Source organism: Archocentrus centrarchus, unplaced genomic scaffold (assembly GCF_007364275.1).
Source record: "Archocentrus centrarchus isolate MPI-CPG fArcCen1 unplaced genomic scaffold, fArcCen1 scaffold_45_ctg1, whole genome shotgun sequence".
NCBI classification, from domain to species: Eukaryota; Metazoa; Chordata; class Actinopteri; order Cichliformes; family Cichlidae; genus Archocentrus; species Archocentrus centrarchus.
In genome coordinates, this window is record NW_022060271.1 from 523384 (window position 1) to 545777 (window position 22394).

General features: G+C 45.5%; 1 protein-coding gene across 1 annotated transcript in view; it reads right to left on the reverse strand.

Moving 5' to 3' along the window:
* The window catches only part of LOC115777204 (uncharacterized), a 297208-nt gene that overhangs the window by 259540 nt on the left and 15274 nt on the right, over nt 1-22394 (reverse strand). The window contains exons 2-4 of the mRNA XM_030725038.1: nt 16624-16962; nt 16347-16445; nt 15896-16216 (exon numbers count right to left, since the gene is read on the reverse strand). Coding sequence (XP_030580898.1) covers nt 15896-16216; nt 16347-16445; nt 16624-16962 — 759 coding nt within the window. The remainder of the gene's footprint in view (nt 1-15895; nt 16217-16346; nt 16446-16623; nt 16963-22394) is intronic.

The window sequence follows — 22394 nt, forward strand, 5'->3', positions numbered from 1 at the left end:
TATCAGAGCTGCTTCTATTTCTAATATGACAGCTGGACATTAGAGCTGCAACACTTTGAATGGAGCCAGAAAAACAGGAAAGTCTCCAAGTGCATTGAGCTCTGACACTGTCACACCATGAAGGAGACGTGGAAATCACTGTTTCCACTGATCACAGTCACATCAATTCTATTGATGGAAGATTGTGGGATCAATAGACTGATGGCTTTCTCCTCTGGGATCTATCAGCTGCAGATCCAGCAGTGTCAAACAGACTTGGCAGCAGATCAGGACCAAACACAAACACACTGACACTTTGTGTTGATCAGCAGCTGCAGGTAAACTGCAGCAACACTGCCACTCAGACAGCTTCTCTCTACCTGCAGGGCTTCCTTCCTGCTGTCAGTCACAGACGGATCAACAGGTTGTGGATAAAAAGCAGATTCCTTCAGCAGAGGATCCATATCACACTGGAAGCATGTGGTGGGGAAAAGAATGGCTGAAAATGGGACACTTTGAGCCCATTGGAAGCTGAAACTCTGAACAGAAGCTGCTGCAGACCAGCTCATGTGTTCAGCATCAGTGACCATGGTGAGGACTTTCACAATAAAGGAGGCCCACACTCTGTCTTTTCCCGGCCCCGCGCTCTCGGACACCGGTTTCCCCGATAATCCCTTCCCATCCAGAGACGGCGTCGTTATTGGGCCATATAATAAAGGCCCAAATGAGCCCAGAGCACTTCCTGTGTGTGACTGAGCCTCACTCTCTGCCCACTTTCCTGTCTCCTCTCTGCAGCCATATAATAAAGGCAACAATGTGTCCAATAGAAATGTTTGCAGACACAAAGTCACACAGCAGCTAACATTAGAGTGTGTGTCAGTGCAGTCTGCTGGCTTTAAGCACACAAACATTACAGCTGCTACAATCTCACAAAGAGCTGTGACAGCAGAGAAAGAGAGAAAGAAAATCCTCCAAATATCAATCTACAAATAGAAATCCATCCATTCTGGGACATGTGAGGCTCACATTAATATGTCTTAAAGTGGGAGATGAAGAAATGATTCCAGGGCCCAAATCATGGAGACAAACATCAATCCACAGCTCAGTTTGTTTCCTGGCTCTAAAGTGGGAATATGTGAGTGTGAGGAGCAAATAAAGCTCATTTCCTTTTCCTGTCTTTCCTCCAGCAGCCTCAGCTTCTTCCTCTTTCCCCTGTCTTCTTCTGCAGACAGCTCCTCTGGAGCTTCAAGCTGCTTCTCTTTAGAAGGACACCTACAAACCTTTGCATCCAGCCACAAAGACCCCATGGGCTCCTCTGGATCAGCAAACAGCATTTTCACTCTCATTCCTGTTGGCCTTCACAATAAAAGCCTCAGATTGATGGCTGCTCCACCCTGACCTTTGACACCATCCAAATGAGTGGATCAAAGTGTTTGAATGATCTGAGCAGCTTTCAAACTCTTGGTGTTTCTACATTTAGATTGATTTGGACTCAACGAGCAAAACTATTGATTTGATCCAAACTAAAATCCTGCTGGATTTGATTTGGAATTGATGATCATTGAAACTCATTTTTAATCGTCTTCTTAGTTCATTTAAACGCACAGTTGCTCCGCCCACATTTTTGGCTTGGAGAGAAAAACATCAAAGAATTTAGATTATTTGAAGGAACTGAAAATAGATTCAAACTAAAAGCTTTGAGAGAACAAACATGACCTCTGACCTTTGACCTGCATCTACAGCACTCACCTCTGACTCTCAGCTGCACCTTTCTCTTCAGCAGGATGTTTCCCTCCTTGCTGTAGATGGTGCAGGTGTAGGTGTAGGTCCTTGCATCCCAGTCTGTGGGGCGACTCAGGGTCAGACTGAGGTCTCCAGTTTTCAGCAGGTCTTCATTCATCTTCGTTCGGTCTCTGTAAAGCTGGTCCTGTTCTTCAGGCTGGTCAGAGCCGCTCTGATACACGTGGACCTTCCTGTAACCATCCACCCACTCCACTTTAGCGTCTTGAGGCAGGTGAAGTGTGGTTGTGAAGGGCAGCTGGACAGACTCCACCCCGTCCTCCACCTCCACCTGGGGGACTGAGAGGACAACAAAGCACAACATGAGCTTGGATGGAGACATTTGTGTTGCCTCTAACAGGCTGAATGTTGCTGCTTCACTGGGAGCTCACTGTTAGATAGAAAGTGGTCAGTGTGAAGAGGAGACGCAGCAGAAAGATGAAGACTGACAGGAAGAAAGCAGTGAACAGACTGTTGGAGCTGCTGTTAGTGGGACAGGACTTTATTGAGTCTGTGAGGAGCAGATTGGACTTGATGAAGCAGAGAAACAGTCTGAGTGTTTGTGTCACACTCACTTCATCACACAGCTCAATGTGAGAACATTTGGAACAATCTGATAGAAGCGTTCCTTTAGTCAAAGCAGCAAGAAAACACTATGAAAACACCTGCCTGCACACAAAACTGCAGTACTGCCAAACTGTAGAGAAAGGATCCAAAGTCAAAGTAGTTATTGTGCACAAACATGTTGGCATCTGTGTGATATGGAGCAATATTACTGCTGCACATGTTTCTATGGTGTTGAATGTGCAGTAATGCATCATATTCTATCCAATCAGATGTTTGTAGTGGCTGTCCTGTGAGGAGCAGCAGGTCTAAACAAACTGCTGTTAATGAGCTCACAAACACAGGCCTACAGCTGGATTTGAAACAGTAGATTCAATGTGAAATCCAAACTCACAGCTGGATTCAAAGGCTGAGCTCTGTGTGACATGGTTACCTGTCAGTATCTACAGGGGGGTTCAAATATGAAGGAAACATGAAGGTGGTGGATCAGAAACACAGCTGCTTCAACTTTGGACATTCAGCCAACCAAGCGATTTCTCACAGATGTTAATGTGAAAGTGCTGCTGAGCCTCCACCTGTTCAACTTCCTGTTTGATGAAAGCGGCCGTGGCAGGAGCTGACGTCTCCTCTCCATCATGGAGGCTTTCTTTGCTAACGTGCTGAAGGAGCGATTCAGACCTTCTTCACGCTGCACTCTGACTCCTCTACATCACACATGCTGGCAGGAGGAGGAAGCTGTTACCATGGACACTCTCACAGACTCCTGTACCTGCTGATGCTGCTCTGTTTGCACACAAGACGAGCATTCAGAGGAGCATCCAGCTCTGACCTATCAGGAGACACAGTCCTCACTCTGGCTCCAGGCTCAGCACTAACACATTAATCTGCTTCCTAGTTCAGACCTCTGCTCAGCACAGGTGAAACTCTGAAAGGTGCAATCATGGAAATTCAGAGCAGCAGGAAGTCAGAGTGGAGCAGCAGCATCTCAAAGCAGAACAAACGGGTGTGGGGGCCACACCTCCACCCTCCCTCCACCTTTACTGCAGCTTCATCTCCAAGCACAAAGGTTCTTGTAGCTCAGCCTGTAGAACATGTGTCCCATGTAGCAGAGTGAAGCTCCAACAGCAGCAGCCTGGCTTTAGTTTCAGCCCTTTGCTGCATGTCCTCAGCCTGTCTCCCTGCTCTCCTGTCTCTCTCTCACTGTACTGTCCAATAAAGACAGACATCTTTAAGCTGACTGCAGTCTCTGTTTCAGCTGCTTCAACGAGCTTTGGACACAAATATGAGCCTTTAAAACTGCAAACACGTCTAAGTCACAGACCGAACAGGATTAACATTTATTGAACATCTAAAACTGAAAATATTTGAATCAGCAATATGAATTTGAATGGCCTGAAAACAGCTGCTTTTTCCTCAGCACATAAATCAAATATAAAGAGAATATTTTTGTTCAAAAATAACATCAGGAAACATGAAACTATTTCAAGCTGATGAAAACTTGCAGTTGTTTTCAGGTAAAAACTGATTTCTTAGCTTCACAGTCAGACAAACTGCAGTGTGTCCAGTTTATCAGCAGAAAGCTGCAAACACAGCGCTGCACACCTGCTCTCATTGGTAACATGCAAAGTGGCATAAATTCCCTTTTTGCAGCTGCGCCTCTCGCAGGTGCAGCTTGACCTGAAAAGCTTTCACTGCGTCATACATGTGTGTGATCACACGGTCCGTCCCTTTAACACATTAAGATGCTTCATTACGCCCACTCACACAGACACCTGTCATCCCGGAGCCGTGACGTGCGGTCAGGTGTGTCACAGGTGAGGCGCTCGCTCGTCTGGAGTCGGATGTTCACACGCAGTCACGGCCGAAAATGTTGGCACCCCTGAAAATCTTCCAGAAAATGACGTCTCCCAGAAAATCATTGCAATCACATGTTTTTATGCACATGTTCATTTTCTTTGTGTGTTTTGGAAAAACACAAAAAAAGAGGAAAAAAGCCAAAATCCAAAGAATTTCAGGCTAAACTCCAAAAATGAGTCGGACAGAATTTTTGGCACCTTTTGAAAATTGTGGGTAAAAAACTTTGTTTCAAGCTCGTTTAAAGTCACCTGTGACAGTAACAGGTGAGGGCAATATAAAAATCACACCTGAAACCAGGTAAAAGGAGAGAAGCTGACTCAGTGTTTGCATTGTGTGTCTGTGTGTGTCACACTAAACATGGAGATCAGAAAGAGCAGAAGAGACCTGTCTGAGGACCTGAGAACCAACATTGTGTACAAATATCAACAATCTGAAGGTTCCACGTCCATCTGCAGAGATCTTGATGTTCCTTTGTCCACAGTGTCCAACATAATCTAGAAGTTTACAGCCCACAGCTCTGTAGCTGATCTCCCTGGACGTGGACAGAAGAGGAAAACTGATGAAAGGTTGCAGTGCAGGATAGTCCTGATGGTGGATAAGCAGCTCCAATCAAGTTCTAAAGAACTTAAAGCTGTCCTGCAGCCTCAGGCTGCATCAGTGTCAGCACCAACTATCCATCAACATTTGAATGAAAGGAAACGCTGTGGCAGGAGACCCAGGAGGACCCACTGCTGACAGAGACATGAAAAAGCTGGACTGCTGTTTGCCAAAATCTACGTGAGTAAGCCAAAATCCTCCTGGGACAATGTCCTGTGGACAGATGAGACCAAAATGGAGCTTTTTGGTAAAGCACGTCCTTCTACCATTTACCCAAAACAGAAGGAGGCCTACAGAGAAAAGATCTCAGTACCTGCAGTCAGATATGGAGGGGTTTGTGTGTCCCAGTGATCCCAGGAGCTATGTTGCCCGGGGGCTTGCCTCCCTGGTAGGGTCTCCCATGGCAAATTGGTCCTGGGTGAGGGTCCAGACAAAGAGTGGTTCAGAAGACCCCTATGGATATAAAAGCAAGGGAACAGTTTACCCTGACTGGGATAGGGTTACTGGGGCCCCACCCTGCAGCCAGGCCTTGGGGGGGAGCTCGAGGGAGAGCATCTGGTGGCCAGGCATTAGCCCGTGGTGCTCGGCCCGAAGAGGTTACATGGGCCCGCCCTCCTGTAGGCCCACCACCCGCACGAGGTGCCGTAGGGGTCGGGTGCAGTGTGTGTCGGGCGGTGGCCGAGGGCGGAGGCCCTGGCGGACTGATCCCCGGCTATCGAGACTGGCTATTGGGACATGGAATGTCACCTCTCTGGTAGGGAAGGAGCCTGAGCTAGTGCGTGAGGTTGAGAGATACCAGCTAGATATAGTTGGGCTCACCTGAACGCATGGCCTGGGCTTTGGAACCAGTCTCCTGGAGAAGGGCTGGACTCTGTTCCAGTCTGGAGTTGCCCTCGGTGAGAGGCAGCGAGCTGGGGTGGGTATTCTTGTATCCCCCCGGCTTGCTGCCTGTACGTCGGAGTTTTCACCAGTGGACGAGAGGGTTGTTTCCCTGTGCCTTCGGGCCGGGGAACGGGTCCTGACTGTTTTTTGCGCTTATGTGCCGAATGACAGTTCAGAGTACCCACCCTTTTTGGAGTCGCTGGGCGGGGTGCTGGAGAGTGCTCCATCTGGTGACTCCACAGTCTTGCTGGGAGACTTCAACGCTCACGTGGGCAATGGCAGTGAGACCTGGAGGGGCGTGATTGGGAGGAACGGCCTGCCCGATCTGAACCCGAATGGTGTTTTGTTATTGGACTTCTGTGCAAACCACAGTTTGTCCATAACAAACACCATGTTCGAACAAAAGGATGTCCATAAGTGCACATGGCACCAGGACACCCTAGGTCGCAGGTCGATGATCGATTGTGTAATCGAGTTGGATCAGGTGGCGGGGGAAGATGCTGGACAGACCTGGTGCACCTAAACGTATTGTGAGGGTGTGCTGGGAACACCTGGCAGAAGCCCCAGTCCGGGAGATCTTCAACTCCCATCTCCAGGAGAACTTCGACAGCATTCCGAGGGAGGCTGAGGACATTGAGTCCGAATGGACCATGTTCCGCACCTCCATTGTTGAGGCTGCTGCTCAGAGCTGTGGCTGCAAGGTGGTTGGTGCCTGTCGTGGTGATAACCCCCGAACCAGATGGTGGTCACTGGAGGTGAAGGGAGCCATCAAGCTGAAGAAAGAGTCCTATCGGGCTTGGTTAGCCTGTGGGACTCTGGAGGCAGCTGACAGGTATTGACAGGCCAAGCGGAACGCAGCTCGGGCAGTGGCCGATGCAAAAACTCTGGTGTGGGAGGAGTTCGGTGAGGCTATGGAACAAGACTTTCGGACGGCATCGAAGCGATTCTGGCAAACCGTCAGGCGACTCAGGAGAGGAAAGCAGTGCTCCACTCATACGGTTTATAGTGCGGGTGGGGTGCAGCTGACTTCAACTGAGGCTATAGTTGAATGGTGGAAGGAATACTTCGAGGACCTCCTGAATCCCACTGACATGCCTTCTGTAGTAGAAGCAGAGTCTGGGGACGATGGAGATGACCTGGCCATCACTGGGGGTGAGGTCACTGAGGCAGTTAAACAACTCCTTGGTGGCAGAGCCCCTGGGGTGGATGAGATTCGCCCTGAGTTCCTGAAGGCTCTGGATGTTGTAGGGCTGTCTTGGTTGACATGTCTCTGCAATATCGCGTGGAGATCTGGGGCAGTGCCACTGGATTGGCAGACCGGGGTGGTGGTCCCCATCTTTAAGAAGGGAGACCGGAGGGTGTGCTCCAAATTTCGAGGGATCACACTCCTCAGCCTTCCCGGTAAGGTCTATGCCAGGGTGCTGGAAAGGAGGGTCCGTCTGTTAGTCGAACCTCGGATCCAGGAGGAACAATGCGGTTTTCATCCTGGTTGCGGAACGCTGGACCAGCTCGTTATCCTCTCAAGGATATTTGAGTGTGCATTGGGAGTTTGCTCAACCAGTCTACATGTGCTTTGTGGACTTGGAGAAGGTATTTGACCGTGTCCCTCGGGATATCCTTTGGGAGGTCCTGCGGGAGTATAGAGTGTCTGGCCCGTTGTTGCGGGCCATTCAGTCTCTGTACAACCGCAGTGAGAGCTTGGTCCATATAGCCGGTAATAAGTCGGATTCGTTTCCTGTGGGTGTTGGACTCCATCAGGGCTGCCCTTGTGTCACCGATTCTGTTCATAATTTTTATGGACAGAATTTCTAGGCGTAGCCAGGTGGCGGAAGGCTTCTTCCTTGGTGGCCTCAGAGTCTCATCTCTGCTCTTTGCAGATGATGCGGTCCCCCTGTTCATCAGGGGGTGGCCTCCAGCTCGCAGTGGAACGGTTCGCAGCCGAGTGTAAAGCGGCCGGCACGAGAATCAGCACCTCTAAGTCTGAGGCCATGGTCCTCAGCCGGAAAAGGGTGGAGTGCACTCTCCGGCTCAGGAACGAGCCAGTTGAGGTGGCTCGGGTATCTGATTAGGATGCCTCCTGGCCGCCTCTTGGGTGAGGTGTTTCGGGCATGTCCCACCGGGAGGAGGCCCCGGGGCAGACCCAGGACACTTATATCTCTCGGCTGGCCTGGGAACGTCTTGGGGTCCCCGTGGATGAGCTAGAGGAGGTGGCTGGGGAGAGGGAAGCCTGGGCTTCTCTGCTTAGGCTCCTGCCCCCGCGACCCGGCTCCGGATAAGGAAGGAAGGAAGGAACAGCCTTTATTGTCCCGCAAAGGGGAAATTTAGGTGTAACAGCAGCAAAAATGTCAGAATAATAATAATAATAAAATAAAATAATATATACTGTCAAGGATTATAACTACAGGAAATGACAATATACTATGCATTACTATACAATATATACATACTATTGGTTCTATTCTTGTTTTTGTTGGGTGCAGTGATGGTTATACAGTCTTACAGCTGCTGGGAGGAAGGATCTACGATAACGCTCCTTTGTGCATTTAGGATGCAGCAGTCTGTCACTGAAGGAGCTCTCCAGCTCAGCAACAGCTTCATGCATGGGATGGGAGACCTTGTCCATCAGTGATGTTATTTTGGTCAGAGTCCTTCTGTCTCCCACCACCTGCACTGGGTTGAGAGGACATCCTAGAACAGAGCTGGCCTTCCTGATGAGTTTGTCTAACCACTTCCTCTCAGCTGTAGACAAGCTGCTGCTCCAACATACTGCTGCATAGAAGATGGCTGATGCTACCACAGAGTCATAGAAGGTCTTCAGGAGTGTCCCCTGCACTCCAAAAGACCTCAGCCTTCTCAGCAGGTAGAGTCTGCTCTGACCCTTCCTGTAGAGCGCATCAGTGTTATGAGTCCAGTCCAGTTTATTGTTCAGGTGAACACCCAGGTACTTATAAGAGTCCACTATCTCAATGTCCACTCCCTGGATGTTCACCGGTGTCAGTATGGTGGGTCTGCGCTTGCGGAAATCCACCACCAGCTCCTTGGTTTTAGCGGCGTTGATCTGGAGGTGGTTCCGCTGGCACCAGTCCACAAAGTCCTGAGTCCTCTGTCTGTACTCTGAGTCATCCTCACCTGTGATGAGGCCAACTGTGGCAGAGTCGTCAGAGAACTTCTGCAGATGGCAGCGTGGGGAGTTGATGGTGAAGTCTGCAGTGTAGAGGGTGAAGAGGAACGGTGCCAGCACAGTTCCCTGTGGGGCCCCCGTACTGCAGACCAGCCTGTCAGAGACACAGCCCTGTGTCCTCACGTACTGTGGGCGGTCAGTGAGGTAGTCCAGTATCCACTCGGAGATGTGGTTGTCCACTCCTGACAGTTCCAGCTTGTCTCTCAGAAGTCCTGGCTGGATGGTGTTGAAAGCACTGGAGAAATCAAAGAACATGATCCTCACAGTGCTTCCAGGTTTCTCCAGGTGGGTCAGAGTTCGGTGCAGGAGGTAGATGATGGCGTCATCCACCCCAATGCCAGGCCGGTAGGCGAACTGTAGCGGATCCAATGAAGATGTCACCATGAGGCGAAGATGGTTGAGGACCAGCCTCTCGAGGGTCTTCATTAGATGTGACGTCAGGGCTACCGGCCTGTAGCTGCTAAGATCCTTTGGATGCTTGTTCTTTGGTACCAGTACCACACAGGAGGTCTTCCACAGTTGTGGCACTTTCCCCAGCTTCAGGCTCAGGTTGAACATGTATTCCATAATGCCACACAGCTGATCTGCGCAGCACCTCAGGAGCCTGGAGCTGATGCCGTCTGGACCAGCAGCCTTTCGCACCTTGATCTTGCGAAGCTCATTCCTCACATAATGAGTTGAAAGGGACAAGATGGAGGTGGGGGAGGGGGGCGGTGGGATGGAGTCCTCTGTAGAGAAGGGGGTGGGTGATGGCTGAGAGCTGAGAGGTGTGAGGTCCTGAGAAGAAAGGTTGGCAGACATTAAAGATGGAGGTGCTGACAGCAGGGGGGACTGGGCTGGGGGAGGGGTGGGTGACTGGTCAAACCTGTTAAAGAACTGGTGAACAACTTGAACCAGTTCTTTAACAGTCTCCGTCAGGCACATGAGGCTGCTCTCCCGGTAGCTCCTTTGATGTCACGTTAGCGCTGCCAGCTCGTCCACTTTGTTGGGAAGAGATCTCACGTTTCCAATGATGATGGACGGGATGACGGGCCTGTACCTTCTCCCCTAACTGCGACGTCCGATACCCGCACGTCTCCCGCGTCTCTTCTCCTTCATTGTACATCCTGTATAATGACAATAAAGGCATTCTATTCTATTCTATTCTCAGCTCGCGGGGAATATCGAATCGTTCTGCAGGAGGAGGCACAGCGGAGCTCCCGATGGAAATCAGCTGATCCCGACAGTAAACAATAGGAGCGTGGTCACTCTCGCAGTCTCCCAACATAAACAACGTAAAAAGGGTACATAAAAACAAAGTTTTCCAGAAAAAAGTCAGCTCCATTGTGTGAACTAAGGGTATAAGGATACCGAAACACAAAAACACATCTAACACTACAACAAAATGAGAAAAAACACAGAATTGGTGCAGAGCTGCTGAAACTGGCTGCCTGCTCGTGCGGCGCCAGAAGAAAAGATGAAAAAGAAGAAAATGGATGGATGGATGGATGGTATCATAATGCACTTGACTTATCTACTGATTATCTAATATTAGCCAAATGTTGCATTAACCATTTGAAGCTGGTCTTTTCACAAATGAACTGTGAGCAGGAACATGGATCAATATGCTTCTAACAACCTGGTTATGATATTCTTGGAGATATGTAAATATGCCTGTATTAGTGTTGATTGTATTGTGTATCACTTTAGTTTGTACAGAATGTGCAAACTTTTAAAAAGGGGCACTAAACTATAAAGTATAGATAACTAAATTTACGAGGTGCACCTAAAGGCACCATGGGTTGAACCACATATACTGATGTAGATGCGCACATTTGTTTCAGGCGCGGATGGTGTGACTCCGGTCTGTCCCGGAGCCCTGCTCAGTGTTTTCCTCTCCTTCCATGAGCTGACAGAGTTCCTCAGGTAGCTCGTCTCACCTGTGTGATCACCACGTTCAGAAGCTGTTTCCTCCAGAAAGACTGAAACTGTGCTGATTTCAACCTTTGCCTCTTATAAAGTTCTGTCTGTGTTACGGTGATTATGACGCGTTGTGTCTTCAGGACTTTGCTGCAGCGTTTCCTGCTGTGTGACGATGCACCGTCAGCTCACCTGTCCAGGTGTCCCTCTGCACCTTCTCCATCCGTCCCACCAATCCGCTCTTTTCCCCGCACATCGCAGGCGAGGATCAGAGAAACACTGAGTACCTCCGATGTCAGCGATCAGGTCCTCGCCTGTTTGGAAAATCCCTGTTTTCCACTTTTGGGGGTCAGGAGCTTAAATGTCTCTGTAAAAAGTGCTGACTGCTGTTTTTATCCGCTGATCATCGATCAATGTGTCATAGGGAACACGTTTTAGTGCGCAGGGCTTGTGGCAGTTGTTGCAGTGCATTGTGGGATTTGTAGTATAAGTGGTGGGCGCGCAGACTTTGAGTTTGTGCTGTACAAGCTCACCTCCACATCCCGCCCCCACAGGCTCCTGATTGGTCTGAATGTTGTTGATTGGCTCACTAACAGCCAATAAAAACCCACGTACAGTCTGCCAGTCTGTGGGGTTAGCTAGTAAACTGTACACGCTGCTCTCAGTGCATAGCAGCAGATTATTTGAAGTGCTCCAACTTTATTAACAGAGACAAAGATGTTGATCAGCTGCTGTTTGCTGCTATAGATATAATCCAGCTGATGGAGAACTTGTGGTGTCTGTACTGCTGTGTTAAACTCTATATATGTGTGTATGCTTTCTTCCTTAAGGCCTGTATAGAGTTTAGAGGGTAACTTGGGATGAAGGTAAAGGTTTGATATCAGCACAAAGGACAGCACAAAGGGCCCCTTTGGGCTCTCTTGCTTTCCATATAAGTAGTGTTGTAGTACTCGAGATTGGTCTTGGTCTCGAGACCGGTCTCGAGACCGCGGTTTGATGGTCTCGGTCTTGTCATGGACTCGACCCCAATTGGTCTCGGTCTTGTCATGGACTCGGACCTTGCGGACTCGGGATTTTATTTCAAGACCAGTCAAGACCACAGCTGTGGAAATATCACTAAATTGCCAGAATACTGTCCAATTTATTTGTTAACATCTTTGCTTTTATTGGATGCAAAACGTACTGATTCAAATCCAACAAAGATTGCGCTCCTCTGCCTCTCAAAGGAGCGCACCTCACAGACTCCGCCCCGGCTAGGTCGCTGCTATTATCGCTGCTTACGCCTGTATCATTTCACCGCAGTTTGCAATCTACCACAGAGCACGGACAGTTTCATTCACAGTGTGTACGTTTGATCTCACTATGGTCACGCGTGTGCTGCATAAATCGAAATAACAACCGGCATGAACACGAAGAGAAGTAAGAGGGAAAATGAAGATCAAAGGAAAATTTCAGGCTTCCGATTCAACAAAAAAATCCCAGCATGAAAGGTAAATACCAACCTTCATGTATTTTGATACACAAACTAAAAATTTAATGCAAGTTTTAGGGCTGCAACGATTCTTGGAATAACGCAATTCGATTATTAAAAATCCTCGACACAAATTTGTTGCTTTGATGTTTGGTTTCAGCTCTGCAGCTCAGGTGTCTCCGTGTAAGCGGAGCATTTCCAAAAAAACAAAAACGACCCTTTAACACGAGTGGATCGCTGAGATGTTTTTTCACGCCCCCACTTCTCTGTGCTGTGAGTGCGCATGTTTGAATGTGCGCGCGTGTTGTGCAGAGGATGTCAGCTGTTATTTTTTTCTTTACGTCAGCTGTAGCCACCAGAACAGATCTATAACCACAGTGTACTGGGGAAAGGGGGGGCTGCCATTAGCACTAGCAATCGTTCGGTGCCCCCCCCACCACCTTCAGTACAGAGGGGCTCCGTCAAAATGTTTTTATCAACCACCTGATCAGCAACATGAAGAACAGAGAACTTTGTAGCTGCTCCATCCACCCTGTTTGTTTCACACAGAGAAACATCTGCAGTACGGAAGTTAAAATAAGCTGATGAATTGTTAAAATGAAAAATTATTTCTTATCCAATTACTTGATTAACTGACGGAGTAATCAACTGAATACTTGTTTACTAAAATAATTGATAGTTGCAGCCCTACTTGTATTCAGAAAGCCATAGTCAAACATTAGTTTTCAGCACCAGTAGAGCTATGAGAGGCCTTCAAGAATAAAATACTACAGTTCCCAGCAAGATGATGTCACTTCCTATTGTTGCATTAAAAACGTGATAGTTTATGCTCACAATATGGTGGCTGATATTCAAATGTAGGAAATGCTATTAGCAGCCGAGGAATCTGGATTATGTTTTTGTTGTGTATTTTTTTATGTGATTTCTGCAAACACAGTGGAAGGAAACGGCACTCTGGGACACATTAAATGCTTGATGTATAAATGTAACTTTTCTGGATTATATGCAAAAATGATCATTCTATCAATCTAATAAGGCCTGATTTAGAGTTCTGCATTGATCCTTTGTGTATAACTGAAAATCCTCTCTGAAGCAAACCTGACATGCACCTCGAGAAATGTAACTACACGTCCAAAAAAACTGATTACTGCTTTCTGGTTATGTCTTAGGCCCCATCACTCAATTAACAAGTGGGAGCGGCATTTAGTGGTTAGTATTAGCTTACTAATTAGCATTAGCATTAGTGCTGGGGTGAGAAATATTTCTTGCTAGAACCCGGAAGTTACCATGGCCACCACCAATGGTAACAGCAGAGAAGTAAGTAAGTTATTTCTCCGCCATTAGTACATTGAGCTAGTGGTGGGCAGATTGATCCTAATATCGATAATATGGATGCCAACGTTGTATTGGTATTGATCAATATCAGTGTAATGAGATCGATACTTTGGCTTGAGTTTCTCTCCTGTATGCAGTGCTGAGGTTTCATTAAAGATACGAGCTGACTGTCTAAGTGTCGCTCCTGTCACAGCACAGAGCACTTTGCTCCTCCCCTCCCCACAGTGTTTTGTTATACTGTCATGTGATGCATAACATATTTTATTTGGGAAAAAAAAGGATTTTGCTATGAAACATTTAAATCAAATTTAAATGTAAATTTGTAGAAAATTAGTGAATGAAGGAACATTTTTTATTAAATTTTTTTATTATACTTTCTGAAAAATCTACCTGGAAAAAAGTTTGCATTTGTTCTTGAGTGATGATTTTGTACACTTAATTTATGAAAAAAAAAATCCAGACATCAATGTATGGGGAAAATTGTTTTGTTCTATTGTTTCAGAACAATAACTTTTATTTTGATAAAGTATTTTCTACTTACATATAAACTTTGCCCAATTCTATTCTGGGTTTTAACTAATTAATGATCCAAAGGAAAAAAATCTCAAACCAGTTAAACTTCATGGAAATTCTTCATAATTATTAAAAAGTATTGGTATCAGTATCGGTGATAATGGCCCTGTGGCATAGGATCGATACCAAATCTTGAAGTGTTGCACACACCTACATTGAGCAGCATACACCAGGAGTAATTGACAGTGCTAAGACCCTCCTCCTGGCTCTGACTGGTTGTTTTTGACTGGGAGCGGTTCAGGGAGGAGGTGGAGGAGCTCCATTTTTTTCGCAGATTATCGGTCTCATACTGTCTGACATGGTGACAGTTTTAACAAATATGTAAAAACCAGATTTTTTATAAAAGTTACATCCTGCAGCTTTAATCTGTATAAGATTAAAGGCTTTAGTTCTTACTGTTGATGAGTGTTTGCCATTTTTTCAGTTTTACACATTTAGCTATGTGGTTTTGAAAAAGCACCCATTTTTACAAAGGTTGTTGGTTTAAAAACAACACAACTTTATGCATAGTTTATGAAAGGCAGAGAAAAGTTAAGACTATTGTGATGAACTATGAATAATTGTTTTACATTCTGTGATAAATGATGGAAGTCACGCAGGAGTATTAAATAAAGATGGTTATATTTATTTGAGCTGTGAGTTTTTAATATCAGGGTAATTTTATGGGAATGCGGATCTTTCAGATCAATTTGAGAAGTGATTTTGATCATGTTTCACATTTTATTGTGTCATGTAGTGTCAGGCACTGGTCTTGGTCTTGTCTCGGTCTTGCCCCCCCTCGGTCTCGGTCTCGACTGGTCTCGGACCCTAAAAGTCTTGGTCTTGTCTCGGTCTCGGGTTAGGTGGTCTTGACTACAACACTACATATAAGGAGCTGACCATATGTCCAGCTATAGGTTATGCATCTGGGTTGAAGCTGTTTCTTAGAGCCATATATGGCAAAGTTAGGAATGTGGGGGTTTGACCAACACTATATAACCTTTGTGACCTCTTTGTGAACTGAGTTAGGGCGACTGAATTCCCTCTCCCAGGCAGCTATGGAAGAAGCAGCTGTTCTGTTGTTTGCAGTAAACTCTGTATGTGCATCAAGACTCTGTCAGCGAGGTTTTTTCTTCAAGAACACACCCATCAAAGATACAGCAAACTCCATCTGACCCTGTGATGCAGCCATGAATCTGACTGATTTCTCTCCATGCTCAAAGGCTTCAGTTAAAAAGCTCAGACAGAAAGAGAGAGGCTGCTGACAGCACAGAGGCAGCACTGAAGACACTAAAGCAGAGACAAAGATGAGACCATCAGCCTGAACCAGAGGAAGAAAGTGACACAGAGAACTAACGGTCCCTGAGGATGGAGCTGTCAGAGGAAGACAGCAGCAAACTGAAAGTCTCTGTTAGCTGCAGAGCTCTGAACCTTCACACAGCTTTGGAGGATCTCATGGAGAAAGGATGTGGAGATGTTCACAGCTCTGCTAGAAATCATCTTCTAGTTACTGGGACTCAGATATGACTGATCAGAGATGAGGACCAAGAAAGGCTTTTACTCAGATTGGACCTGACTTAGCTTAGCCTGTGTGTTAGCCACATGCTAACAAACACATGTCCAGGAACTAGAAGATGTGACCTTTCAGATGACCTTTGGCACATGAACTTTGGTCCTACAGTTCATCTGCTGAAGCTTTTACATTTGGGTCCAAATCAAAGAAAAACCCAAACAGCCACAAACATCAGACATTCTAACAGGATGACCTCTGACCTTTGACCTGTATCTACAGCACTGACCTCTGACTGTCAGCTGCACTTGTTTCTCCATCAGGATGTCTCCCCTCTTGTTGTAGGCGGTGCAGGTGTAGGTGTGTGTGTCTGTGGGGTGTTTCAGGGTCAGACTGAGGTCTCCAGGTTTCAGCAGGTTTCTCTCCATCTTTGTTCGTCCTCTGTAAAAGTCGTGCTGTTCTTCAGGCTGCTCAGAGCTGCTCTGATACACGTGGACCTTCCTGCTGTCTCCGTCCTTCCACTCCACCTTAGTGCCTTTGGGCAGGTGAACTATAGTTTTACAGGGCAGATGGACAGACTCCACCCCTGAATCCACCTCCACCTTGTAACCTGAGAGGACACCAAAGAACATGAGCTGTAGTGAAGGTTACTACTGATCATCTTATGGAGACAGTCAAGGAGCCCCAGAGGACACCTGCTAACCATCGGCATTATGGGTAATGTAGTAGGAGAGACTCACCTGACATGAAGTGCTGCCGGAAATGAAATAAAAGACCTCCAGAAACCACCAGAAGAACCAGGAGAACCAGGAGAGCTTTGGCCCAGGATGGAAACCGTTCTGTGGAGAAACACAAAGAACAACATGACCTTTGACCTCTGAGTGAAAGAAATCAAATAATTTACTGAACATACTTCAAGCTAACATGTTGTGAGTCAACATTTTTATTCAGCAGTAAAAAAATAAAGTTTCATCTGAGTGATGTGAGATGGATCTACAGCAGGTGTTTGTTGCTGACCTTTGACCTGCAGCTGTACATCACTCTGACTCAGTTCACGTCCATATTCTCTAACAGAGCAGGTGTAGGTGGCGCTGTCAGACAGTTGGAGGTCGGTCAGCTTCAGGCTGAGGTCTCCAGTCTCCAGAGCGTCAGTCTTCATGGATGTTCGGCCGCTGTAACGCTGGTTCTGCTCTTTCAGTTCGTCTCCTTGGAGCTGACGCTGGTGGACGGTTGGAGGACTGAGGTCAGAGCGGCTCCACAACACTGAGGGGTCTCTCAGGTCAAAAGTGTGAAATTCACAGGGCAGGATGAAGGAGTCCCCCTCATACAGCTCCACAGCTGAGGCATGCTGGGAAACTGAGGACACACACAGAGACTCCATGAGTGACTCTGAGGTAAAGTTCAGACACATTTACAGAAACCACAGGAGACACAACGACAGGTTAAACATTGTTAAACTGCTGCAGGTTAAAGAAACCAGTAGTAGTAATAGGGAGGCGGCTTTCACACCTAGGTGTGAAAAAAGCAACGCGCGTGCATGAGAGGGTGTGTGCGCGTGCGTGTGTGTACGTGCGTGATCTAACAATCAACCCCTCCCACTCAAAGCCTTATACGTGGCAGTTTAGCGGCAGATTACTAACGTGTTTTTTAATTAAAGTAGGTTTTTAAATGTACAGCGTACAATAAGGAGCGGTACAATGTTTTTTTTCAATGTTAAAACATGGATCGTAGTTCGTGTGATCAGCTGACACGGTGATTTTTGTTGTTGTTCAGATGAAGGCGCAAAGGATCATGGGAGTTCTCATGTCGGGGTTTATGTGTTTAGTTACAATGTTATCAGTTATGTTTTGCTGCTCTCTCATCGATATTATTAGTTTGAGATGTGAATTACGCACGTTGCCAGGTACGGAGGCTAGCTAGTAATGGAACACCGTGACTGAGATGGCTGTAGCAGTTAATGGCCTAGGGTCACAGCGGCTGTTTCAGAGCAGCACGCCTGTGTTTCTTGTCAATAAAATTGCAGCGCCTGGCTATGATCAGTGAGCGCATGTCAGAAATTCTAAAATCAACTCAAAATCTCTGGTGTTTCTTGTACTTGAGTGTGCCACAAACTTTTTGTGTGCGGCGTTAGTGGATTGTGCAAACAGATTTGTTGTGAAGAAAAAAAACAAACTCCCGATTGTATTAAAAAATATCAGATTCTGCATTATGCCAATGAACATTTATTATGTATGCTTCATGATAGCTGTTAGGCTCCTTAAGCACACATGTAGTGTATCAAACAGCAGCCATCTTTGGTTGATTTATTATATGTTTCACCGATACCTCAAACATAGCACAGGATGTACACCTACTCAAACGTCTGTTTTACACCCATATTCATCTATTTATGAGTCTGTCAGTTTTAAGCAGAAATTAAATGTGTAGTGCTAGTTTCTGTTTCAGCACCGATGCTGTTTCACTGAGCTTGATAAAACCTGACAGTTTGGTGAAATCATTATAGCTGCAGAATCTCATCCTTTTTCTGACCCTTCCACACAGCTTACCCAAAGCACGATTCAAAGTCACAACAGAATATCACACAGGAGGAAATAATGTCTCACTGACGTGTATAATCCTATTTTTGTGTAAGTCAAAACGATGCACCGACTTACCCATTAACCATGTTTCTATTCCTTTTCATCATCATTAACAGAGGATCTTAGCTTGTTAATGAAGCATCTCTGCACAGTTTGTCTTCATCAGAATCAACTCAATAGACTACAGCAGAATAAAAGTTTATTACAGGGTGTTGTTAAAACACATCAATTCGGCTAACATGTTTAATTCAACTTACAAAAAACCTCACACTCCTAAATAACCTTTTATAAAATAACAATGCTAACAGTCCCTGTGTCTGCATCATGCAAAAGGTTTAGGGTGTTGATAAATCAGATCATACAGACTAGCACGTTTTTTTCATGTGTAAACTTTGTTTTTTCTGTATTGTAGTCTGCATAGTGCACACAGGGCTAGCGTCAGTCAAGGATAGGGCTCGTCAGAGCAAAGGATCATGGGAGTTCTCATTTCGGTGTTTATGTGTTTAGTTACAATGTTATCGGTTATGGTTTGCTGCTCTCTCATCAATATTATTAATTTGAGATGTGAATTACGCACGTTGTCAGGTATGGAGGCTAGCTAGTAATGGAACACCGTGACCGAGATGGCTGTAGCCGCTAATGGCCTACGGTCACCGTGACTAATTCAGAATACACCTGTACTTTGTGTGAACTAAAAGCTGCAGTACCTACATATGACCAGTAGGACGAGGTCATGAGTTCCAAAGTCGGTTATATGCTTGTCCCTGCAGTGTTTGCAAAGTGAGGATTTCACAGTGTCACAGGAGTACGATCTGGTGGAAGTGCGTAACTTCCCTGTGGAGACGTGTCAGCTACACGCGGTCGTGCTAGACTTTGTGAAACTTACCGTCAAGTCCGTTCTAAACATGCTTATTCAAAAACACAGAAGAGAGATTTCTGCAGGTTGTGAAGCCTCACACCCCTCACAAAGAAGACACACCTGTGGGGCTCCTTTAGAGAGGCACTACTTTTTCAAGTGTTATGATCACCTATCGAAAAGATTTTGGAATGGACATTTTATCCCTATATTGATGCAAATTCTCCGTTTGGAAGGTTTCACCCCGGACACACACAGGCTTATGGGTGCAACGGAGGCTTATCTCCACGAGTTAAGAGAGGTCAAAGATATTGAACGTGCGCTTTTTGAAATGGAGGGCAGTGTTATCGGTGTCAAACGATCATCTGTTGACCAGGTGATAAACCAGAAGTATCATCTGTGGATTTTTTTTTAATAACTTTATTTGTATAATTTCAATTTAACATACAGAAAAGTAATGAATACAATCAGCATATTTGCAGAACTTGAACAGAGCAACCCCATATTCAAACTCTCAGAGAGAATGAAACCCAAGTAGAAAGGAAGAAGCCAGAAGAAACAGAAAGTTAGTGAGATATGTAAATGTGTGTATATATGTAGCTGTAATTAAAGAGAGAAGAAGAAAGAAAAAAAAAAGGGGGGGGGGGTGGAGAGGGTGGGGAGGGTGGAGAGGGGAAGGGGCAGGAACCTCCATAGTGCATGCATAGGTATGGGCAACCACTAAATTAGTCGAGACTACTAAATTATCTTAGAAAAGTTTCTGTAGCTTTATGAAATGTTTGTATTTTTTACAAACTCAGTAAACGAAGACCAGGTCTCTGTGAATTTTTCGTGGCATCCCATTTTGCTGTACCTAATTTTTTCTAGCTGCAGCATGGATAGCATCTCTTTAATCCAACTTTCAAAAGTAGGGGGTTTATTGGACTTCCACTGGAGAAGAATGAGTCTGCGAGCCATTAAAGAGGCAAAAGCTATTGCTTTAGTTTGTGTTTTAGGGACTCTAATTCCTGAGGGGAAAATCCCAAACACCCCCACATGGGGAGAAGGTGTTAGCGTTCTCCCGCACATGTGAGAAATAACCCTGAAGATTCCTGCCCAGAAACTATTTAATAGTTGACAGTTCCAAAACATATGGCCTAAGGTAGCTCGGTCCGCATGGCATCTTGGACACGCCGGGTTCACGTTGGAGTATATCCTAGAGAGTTTATCATTAGAATAGTGCAGACGGTGCAGAACCTTGAACTGTATTAGGCACTGTCTAATGCAGATGGAGGAAGTGTGAATACTTTCTAAACAGCGTTGCCAGTAATCTTTCGGTAGGCTCTCATCCAGATCTCGTTCCCAGGCTAATCTTGTGTTCTCCCAATGTGATGGGTTGATACTCTGAGTTATAGCATATATTTTTGCAATGTTTTTCTTTGCATGGGGGTTTAATGCAAGTATCTCATCCACTGCATTTTTTATGGGGGGGGGGTGGGGGGGGGGGGGGGGAGAAATGCTTACTGACAAAACTTCTGCGTTGTAGAATCTAAAAAAGTGAGATTTTGGGATACCATAGCATTTCTGCAACTTATCAAAGGGTATGAGTGCATCCTTGTCAAACAAATCTTTAAGAAAGACCACACCTTTTTTATGCCAGTGTTGGAATGCTACATCATTTTTGGAAGGCTGGAAAAGATGGTTATTTGCTAGGGGTGAAAACAGGCTTAGCTGTTTTAGATGAAAGTGCCTCCTAAACTGGTACCATATTTTCAGAGTGTGTCGTACAACAGGGTTGAATATTGGGGGGTGTTGGCCTGCAGGTATTGATGAACTCAGTAATGATATGAGGGGGATCGCTGGATCACTGTCAACTTCCATACTAGCCCATAGGGGGCCTTGGTTAGTCTTCCAAAGGGTTGTCGAAAACATGGTTTTACTGATGTTTGCAGCCCAATAGTAATAAATGAAACTAGGCAGGCCTAAGCCTCCTGTTGCTCTTGGCTCCTCCAGAAACCTCTTTTTCATTCGTGGGACAGATTTGTTCCATATGTATGAGGAAATTAGTTTGTCGATTTCACTGAATACAGACCTAGGTAGAAAGTAAGGGATCATTTGGAAAAAATACAGAAAACGAGGCAATACTGTCGTTTTAATTGTATTTACCTTTCCAACCAGGGAGATGGGCAAAAGTGACCATCTATTCAGATCCTGTTTTGTTTTATCCAGTACAGTTTTAAAGTTGTGCTTATAAAGATCTGTGTAGGAACGTGTAATTTTAACTCCTAGGTAGGTCAGTTCTTCCGTCTGAGTAAAGGGGAAGGAGCTAAAATCCGTTGACAATGCTAAGTTATTGATGGGGAAAAGAGTACTTTTAGAGAAGTCTGGACAGTACTTTTGTAAGTATTTTGTAGTCACAGTCTAGTATGCTAATTGGTCTATAAGAACCGCAATCACAGGGATCTTTGCCCTTTTTATGTAGTACTGTGATAACTGCTTGGGTCATAGAGTGGGGTAGTTTCTTTTCTTTAAGGATTTCTTCAAACAGTTTTTCAAGGATAGGAGTGAGTTTGGAGGAGAATGTCTTATAGAATTCTACAGGTAGTCCATCGGGACCAGGTGACTTTCCATTTTGCATCATATTAATAGCTTGTATTATTTCTTCATTTGATATTTTGGTATCTAAGTAAGCTTGGTCCGTTGGGTTCACTTTAGGTATGTTTAACTGTTCAAAAAAAGATTCGAACTCTGAAAGATTAGCTGGGCCCTCTGATTTGTATAGATTAGTGTAAAAAACTCTAAATTGTTCATTTATGATTACAGGGTCAGAGGACAGCTGTTCTAAGGTAGTACGAATTTCTGTAATGGTATTGCTGGCTGCGATTTGCCTAACTTGGTGTGATAATAATCTGCCTATTTTATCACTGTGTTCAAAGTAGATTTGTTTCGTTTTGAGTAAAAGTCGTTCGGTTTGTTCAGTCGAGAGATTATTATATTCTGCTTCTAACAACAGACGGTTTTTGCATAAATTTGGATTAGGTGAGATAGAGTACTGATCGTCAAGTTTTGAATCTGGTCTGCCAGCTCAGTAAGATGACGACTACGTTTTTGTTTTTCATGAGCTGCATATGAAATTATTTGCCCTATGAGATAAGCTTTCAGAGTTTCCCAGATAGTAATGTATGACATGCCTGGCGTAACGTTGATTTCCATAAAAAGATCAATTTCAGCTGTTAAAAATTTTTTAAATGAGGTACTGGATAGTAATAATGGGTCCAAACGCCACATTTGACGAGGCGTCCTATCACCTGGGAGACATATGTCTAACTGAACGGGGCAGTGATCTGAGATCACAATACTATGATACTGAGATT